Here is an 8,069-nt window from a genome sequence, read left to right as displayed (position 1 = left end):
ACAGCCACAGGAAGTGTGTGTGTGTGTGTGTGTGTCTGTGTGTCTGTACATGCATACCGTATGCATACAGTCGCTGTGCACATGTGAGTGTGTGCCTGCTGCGTGTGTGTGTGCGTGTGTGTGTGTGTGTCTGAGAGAGAGAGAGAGCGCTAGTGAGTCAGTGTCTGTGGGTGGTCTCGACCTGCCGAGTAGCAGCTTGGTTGTCTCTCCTCCAAACCGGCTTCTCTCCTGTCGGCCCCCTGTTGTAGCCTCAGAGCCGCCACCCACCCCCCTCCATGCCCCCACCCCACCCCCACGACCTGCAGCGATGCAGCTGAGGCTGAGCCTTTCATCACACACACACACACACACACACACACACACACACGCCTGTGTGGCTTCACGCAAACACGCTCCACGGGGATACTAAAGATGATGTGGATTCACAAAAATGCAAAAGTTAAAATGTTACAACAACAAAACAAAAACAAAAAAAAACAAACAACAGTGATATTAATCATTATTATAATTTTTTTTTGGAAAGGACATTCATTATCGTCAGTAGTGGTTTCTGGTTGAGACCTCTTCTGCCACATCCTGTGTAATGACTTGAAAAGTGGAGGGTACTGATCTGGAAAGCTTTCCCAGTAGCTTGGTAGCATATAATTGGCTGCACGCTTGCTCTAAAAATGCTGGTGCTATTGCCATTTCTGTCTAGTTTCGTTGACTTGACTGTTGGGGAAGATGATGACATATCTGTCGAACTGGTGGCCCTCCTGTATTTTATTTTTATTTGTATTTTTTTTTTTTTTCCTTGGCCAGCTGTGTGTCTGGATGGACATATATACAGTACTTAAACATATATTTATCTCAGAAGACATATAAGCTGATCCAAACTATTCATTTTCTTAAGAACGGTACCGTGACTTATTAATTGCACAACGGAACAAATTCAAACAAAATGAAATAAAGAAAGAAAGAAAGAAAGAAAGAAAAATAAAACGACAACAGCAGCAAATTTTGGGAATATAATCACTAATAGATATTTAATACTTCATTTATTTTTCAGCAGTACGGCAGAACAAAGGTTCACTTGCGGACAGTCGTGTAGATTTGTGGCATGACCTGCACTCGTTTCACAGAACACCTGTAGATTTGTTTCTCGTTTCTCTGTAACCCCGCCTCCTGTTGTGCAGCGTTTAAGTCACGTCTATGTGTAGCAGTGCATCTGAACAATGTAATTAATTAAGTCACTTTTCTGCTGGTCTGGTAAAGATATCTCTTTTCACGGGTAATTGTGTGTGTGTGCGTGTGCGTGTCTGCGTGCGTGTGTGTCTGTGTGTGTATTTTTTTTTTAAAGGTATCATTTTAAAGAATTTTGATTCTTGAAGCTTTCATGTTACTAAACTAGAAATCACAGCTGTTCTTTTCTTTGAGAAAGGAAATGATTCTGTTAAAGTATAATTTGTATTTAATGTTCTTTTTTAAAAAAAAATAAAGAATAAACACTATTTTAATTTACTATTGAAGTTGAAGTATTCTTTATTCTTGATTATAAACCCACTTTTGTAAAAAAAAAAAATAAATAATAATAATAATAATAATAATTTAACAATTGTATCCCAGCTCAGGGACTCTTTAATAGACTTTTCGGATTTTTCTGACCTCTGACCTATGACCTATGACATCTCTACAGCATGGATGAAACATCATGAATACAGCGGAGAATACAGTGATCTAGTTTTTTTCCCCATTTTAATAAAAAGGAATTCCAAAAATCAATATTGTTCAAAAATTTAATCCACATCCAGAAGTTAGGGTCGGGGTTGAAACTGAGGTGTAGATTTACATTCATCGGGTTTTCAAATGAAACTTGCGTTTCCTCAACAAAAAAAACGTATAGTGTAGTCAGAAACCGCATACTAGAAATAAGTGACTTATTGGTGGCAAGTTGTGCATTACATCACACTTACACAAGACTTACACAACTTTAAAAAAATATATTTTTTTTTTTACATAGCATTAACATTGCATCCATTTACACAGCTGGATTTACACTGGAGCAATGCAGGTTAAGTTTTTTTTATCCATTTATTTTTATTTAACCTTTATTTACCCAGGGTAGGTTAGCTGAGCACGGATCCTCTTTTGCAAGAATGCCCTGCTTCACACTCATACACATTCACACCTGGGAGTTGCCCAGTACAACCACAATCCTCTATTGTTGACCACTGAGCAGCTCCACTGGAGGGAGAGAACATTTTTAGCAAATTAAATCAGGGGATGATTAGGTGGCAAGTTTTTGCACAAGCCAGATCTGGGATTTTAGCCAGGACACCGGGGAAACCCCTACTCTTTGCGAATAGTGTCATGGGATCTTTAATGACCACAGTGAGTCAGGACCTCGGTTTAACGTCTCATCCGAAAGACGGCATCTCCTACAGCACAGTGTCCCCATCACTGCACTGGGGCATTGGGGTTTATTTGACCAGAGGGAAGATTGCCACCTGCTGGCCCACCAACACCACTTCCAGCAGCAACTCAGTATTCCCTGGTGGTCTCCCGTCCAAGTACAAACCAAGCCCACACTTGCTTAGCTTCAGCCAGTCGGCAGGAGCAGAGTGCGTGGTGGTATGGCTGCTGGCAGTGCCTGCTCAAGGGTACAACGGCAGTGTCCTACCTGGGAATCAAACCCGTGACCTTCAGGTTACGAGACCAGCTCCTTCCCAATTATATTACACTGCCACCAGGTGGCTCTGTGAAGCCTGAATGGGGCCAGGCGGGCGGGCAGAGGGTGTGGAGAGCAGAGCCAGGTGCCCCAAAAAAGCCAGGTGTGCTCCCTGCAGGTGTGCGGCTCATTAGAGATTTCTCTGAGAACACTTCCTCGTCTATCTGTGTGCCTCTCCCCAGCCCATAGAACTACACACACGCACGCACGCACGCACACACATACACACCCACACACACACAGACACACACGCGTACGCACGCGCACACACACACACACACACACACAGAAAAACACGAACACATTCGCTTTTTCAGAGAAGGCAAAGAGAAAGAACACACAACTGTACTGAGGTTTACAGATTTATTAAATATATATATATATGCATATATATATATCTACAGTATATATATATTTACAGAATGTTGTAATTACAAAAGTATACATACAGGTGATTGGATAGTTGCTTTTGGAATACAACAACAACAACAACAACAACAAAATAGCAGCACTCTGTGAAGCATTCAGTAACAAGGAGAAATCTGTGTAATACAGTGCGGGGGTGGGGTCAGGTGGGGGGGGCGCGCGCGCTCACTTTGCACAGACGTTTCAATAGCAACCAGAATCAAGCTACTTCTGAACGTCAAAGTGACATGCTAACGCTAGCAAACCGATCGAGTGCTTTTTCTTCATACAGCTAGGGGGGAAAAAAAAGAGTTTTTAAAATGGCCTGCAAGGAAGAAAAAAAAAAAGTATAAAATACAACGTAAAACAGAGGTAGGTAAAAGTCAATACCCGCTCGAGAGTTAACGTCCAGGCCTAGGATCAGCTAGTCTGCGCCACAGGTTCGATCGGACGATGGCAAGTTCGTTCGCAAAAAAAAAAAAAAATTATTATAATTAAAAATTATATATGTGTATATATATATTTTTTTTTTCAATGGTGTATTCATACAGTACTGAGAAATTCTCAGTTCTTTCAGCACATCAGTACAGCATAACAAAGACACTCCACTCCATCGAAACCCGAGTTTGTTGCCTTGCAGTTGCTTGGCTCTGTAATCATTCATTCAAGAATAAAACTGAAAAGACCTTGAGATAGGACAGCATGAGGTATGCCCACTCACGGAGTTACGTAGTCAGAACCCAGAAATAAACACTTCTCCTATATACATCCATACAAAAAAGTAATAAAGCAAACATGTATATATAAATATCCTTAAAATAATTACAAATATTAAATACTAGAATGTTTACATTACGTTTAAAATAAATATGGCCATATAGTTCATGTAAATACATTTTGATTATTTTGTTTCCTTTCAGAAAAATAGTTTTCTTATTTAATTTCTGGGAACCACAGTGTTAACAATCAAAAGACAGTGTACCTGAATCAAAGATGAACATTAAATAAATAAGAAAGGTATCAAAAGAAGATCCATCGGTGCACGCGAAGGAGAGTGTGCCTGTGCGTGTCGGTGCCTGCAGGTGAGCGTGTGTGTGTGTGTGTGTGTGTGTGTTGTAGGATGGATGAGTGATGTCAGTGTGTGAGTTCTTGTTGGCACTCCGAATCCCCCGTGAGATCGCTGGACCCGAGGATCCTCTTCCCATTCCAGGAAGACACGCACCAACACCGGCCCCTCTGGCCATCCAGTGAAGACTCGCACTGCAGAGAGAGAGGGGTAGAGGGATGGAGAGAGAGAGAGAGAGAGAGAGAAAGGGGGGTAGAGAGAGAGAGGAGGGGAGAGATAGAGAGAGAGAGACTGTTGAGAATGCTGTAGCCACTCCACACACTGCCACTACCCTCTTCATAGTGTCCATTCCGTTCCCCCCAGCAGGATTTATTATCCATTTAAAATACGCCCCCTCACCCCCCCCCCCCAACCCAAACACAGTCACCCCACGGGGGGGGGGGGGGGGGACATCAGGGCGGGGCAAGCAGGGTGCACTCAAATGTGTAAGCACAGCTAGAGTTACACAGATCTGGATTAGACGGGTGGGAATGGGGGTGGGGATGGGGATGGGGATGGGGTGGTGGTGTGGGTGGGGATAGGGATAGGGTGGGGATGCGGATGGGGGAGGTTACGCTTGGTGATTAGGGCGAGCGCAGGTGAGCGCAGGTGAGCGCAGGTGAGATTCTTTCGCGGTGACGGCACTGCCGAGTCGAGTTACGGTCGCCGGGGCGACTCACCTGCTTGGCCTTGTAGAAGCCGTGCTTGTCGCAGTTGGGCAGGTAGAATTTGGTCAGCTTGTCGCCCGGCTTCTGCTGCGATTTGGCTATCTTCTCCAGGGCTCGCTGCAGCTCGATGTGACAGGGGCCCTGTGGACAAACAGGTCCCGCACAGAAGGAGTTAGCACCTGATTTACCTGACTGATTTCACATTCCAGCAAATGGGCCACGATGAAAAACCACCACTGGCATGGCATTACATTACATTACATTACAGGCATTTGGCAGACGCTCTTATCCAGAGCGACGTACAACAAAGTGTATAACCATAACCAGGAACAAGTATGACGAACCTAGAGAGAAGTACCGTCCAAGTACGGGAACAACCGCATAGTTCAACTTGGACCTGATGGTTAAACTGATTAACACTACACGAGAACGCAACAACGCAATCTATGAAAATAAAATAAATAAAAGTACAAGTAGCATGACAGATCTGGATTATTTGTACAGTGCGTAACGCAACCACTTCGAATAATGGCCTGCATTGGACCAACATACAGACCCTTACGGTTGTCATAGCAAGATACGGTGCAGTTTCTTTGGGAAATATTCAATCTATGCCGTCCATTTCTTTTTCATAACACGCGTTGACTATAAAACAAAAAATCACCTTCAATGGTTGATCATTAATAATGAAGGGGACCAAAAGGCAGCACGCGTTCGCGCTAAATGGCGGTCTGGAGCAGAACAAATAGATTTGTCGAATGCGGCTTTCCTCAATTCCGATCGAGTTCGTTTATATTTGGAAGCACGGGGGCTCCCCCCTGTGGTTTGCGCTTAATCTCACACTCAAATATTAGCAGCTTTCCTGCTTTTCTCTTCAATCTTTTTTTTTTTTTGTAGCACCGTCTTTACCCTTCCCTGGCGAGGTGGGAATACAGTTGCTTTAACGTTATAAAGGCAGCGGAGCGATGACATTGAGTGTCTTTTTTTTGAGCGCTTACCGGTTCCACGAGTTTCTTTCGGATGGCGTTGAACTTGGCTTTCATGCTTTCCTGAGCATCCGCAACAGCCTTCGGATCAAAGGGCTTGTTATTTCCGGAGAGGTAGATTGGTACTTGGTCAGGTGTGGCGGCGCCGTTTCTGGTTTCTGCTTCTAACTCACTCTGATCTGCATGGGCGAGGGAGAAAGAATGTTAAAAATGAGCGGAGTCAACGAAGTCTACTTGATATTTATATCAGGTAATTCGCCAGTGTAGCTCCAGTTAAAAAAATATTTTAAAAAATAGTTTCAATCCATGCAGAATAAATGCCGGCTTTTATACAACGTATCTAAATGCATGAAGTTAATAACCGATTTCTTGAATGCAATCAAACGCGAATCACCAAACGACATTTTTAAAACTAACCATTTAAAATAGTACTATTACGATTTAATGTAAACGTTTCCTTTTCGTTCATTTTTTGACGGTGGTTTGACGGTTCGTACGCCTACCTGCACTTGCAGTTGCTTGGCTTCGCTGAGCTTCGGAGATCTCCACGCAGACGGCTTGCCCCCGCGTGAGTGAATGGAGGGGTCGGGTGTCCCCGGGTCTTGGCGTGCAGCGCAAGCCGGAGCCACAGTGCGCCGTGTAGATTCCGCAAAAGTCGCCCTTCTTCAGAGCGCAAGCAAGGCAGCACCCGCAGCCCGGCTCCCGGAGAACCTCCTCACATTCCGGCGCGACCGCCGGGCATTCCAACTGCCTCTCCGGCGTGCACGGGGCGCAGCGGATTGGCTCCTGTGCCAGCAAGGGCGAACTCAGTGCCGGCGTCAGAAGGACAGAGAAGGCTGCCGCCACCCAGAAGTAATTCATAAATAATCCACTCATCACAAACGAATAGCTGTTTAAAAAATCAAGTGAGAAGTTGTTTCTTGGTATCTCGCTAAGTTTCTCTTGTTGGAGGATGACTAACTTCATTCAGCGCGCAGCGGTATTTATACCGTGGCTTGACCTCCAATGTATGTTAATGTTTGACGCATTGGTAATATAAATGATTTCTTAAAAGAAGGTGTCATGATTCGATGTCTTCTGATTGGTTTGCGTAGATCCGGTCAGGGGCTTATTTGAACGAGCATGTAAACGACGTCAGTGTTTACGTTGGAACAGACAGTACCGGCACTTTGCTTTGTGGGAAAACACAACATTGGTAAGTGACGACAACACTGTTTCCCAAAAAAATAAAAAAGGGGGCGAGGGGCTGGGGGTGAGGGGGCGGGGTGAGGGGCGGGGAAGGGGTCTCTCTCTCTCTCTCTCTCTTGTGTATGTGTGTGTGTTTCTTGGGGGTGGCCTCTGGTCATCCTGTAGTCATTTTCTTTTCTCTTGGACTCAAACCAGGATGTTCTGCTCTTCTACACTCTACTGTTTTTTTTTGTTGTTGTTGCATGTTCCATCATTTATCATTCACTTTTTTTCCCAGTAAATACAAAACTTGAATTTCTAAAGGATTAAGATTGAATAAAATCTTAATGATGCGTCGCTCGGTTAGTAAATGTATTTTATTTGTTTTGTGATGCCTTGCTGAGTGCACAGATTATCCGCTCAGTCGATTGATAAGAACAATGGCTGCTATTCATAGCAACTCCCTTCTTCCCCGCAAACTTTCCAAACACATGCAACCATTTACGTTGCCAAATTACGTTCTCCACTGTCCTCAGTTATCTACTGCAACACTCCACTGTGCCTGCCGTTGTTCAAGCTTTTCAAAGCTTATTATTATTATTATTATTATTATTTTTTGGGCTGATGGTGGTTGATGCAGATCCTGTGCCAGCTGCATTAAGAGGGGGGGTCAGCACACATTCCACTGAGTCATGTTGCAGTTTCCCTCTCAGGCTGTGCCTGACCTTTCTCAGCAGAACAGTGCCAGATTCAGTTCTGGGTGACCCCCCCCCCCACGCCCCCCCCCCCCCCCCCCTTAATTACTCATTTCCTGTGTCAGCTGTCATTGGGGTTCTCAGCGTTACCCAGAAGTCAACGCTGGCATGAAGACGGGCACGTTCTCGCTCACTGGCTCGTCCGGTCCTGCCCTGCCCTGTCCCGTCCCGTCCCGGCCTGTCCCGCCCTGTCCCGTCCCGGCCTGTCCCGTCCTGTCCCTGTGCCTGCTCGGGTGTGCTTCCCGAGGCGTGCTCCCCTCTCTCTCTCTCTCACCC

General features: G+C 44.9%; 1 protein-coding gene across 1 annotated transcript; it reads right to left on the bottom strand.

The window, feature by feature from the left end:
• Nucleotides 1-3,056: 3,056 nt before the first annotated feature.
• igfbp1a (insulin-like growth factor binding protein 1a) lies at nucleotides 3,057-6,897 on the bottom strand. The gene is made up of 4 exons (XM_064333867.1): nucleotides 6,375-6,897; nucleotides 5,884-6,050; nucleotides 4,898-5,026; nucleotides 3,057-4,372 (listed from the first exon to the last, which is right to left on the bottom strand). The coding sequence occupies exons 1-4, from the start codon at nucleotides 6,835-6,837 to the stop codon at nucleotides 4,247-4,249; spliced, it is 885 nt and encodes a 294-aa protein (XP_064189937.1). The 5' UTR covers nucleotides 6,838-6,897; the 3' UTR covers nucleotides 3,057-4,246.
• Nucleotides 6,898-8,069: the final 1,172 nt, after the last annotated feature.

The sequence above is a fragment of the Anguilla rostrata genome, chromosome 4, assembly GCF_018555375.3.
Source record: "Anguilla rostrata isolate EN2019 chromosome 4, ASM1855537v3, whole genome shotgun sequence".
NCBI classification, from domain to species: domain Eukaryota; kingdom Metazoa; phylum Chordata; class Actinopteri; order Anguilliformes; family Anguillidae; genus Anguilla; species Anguilla rostrata.
The sequence above is the reverse complement of the archived record's forward strand: the minus strand, read 5'-3'. Positions and strand labels throughout refer to the sequence as shown.

Excerpts from the sequence above, each read along its gene's own strand:
- igfbp1a (XM_064333867.1), bottom strand. The coding sequence starts at position 6,837 with ATGAAGTTAGTCATCCTCCAACAAGAGAAACTTAGCGAGATACCAAGA. Across the intron at positions 5,027-5,883 it reads GAAAGAAACTCGTGGAACCG|GGCCCCTGTCACATCGAGCT; the intron begins GTAAGCGCTCAA and ends GTTTGTCCACAG. Across the intron at positions 4,373-4,897 it reads GCTTCTACAAGGCCAAGCAG|TGCGAGTCTTCACTGGATGG; the intron begins GTGAGTCGCCCC and ends CTCTCTCTGCAG.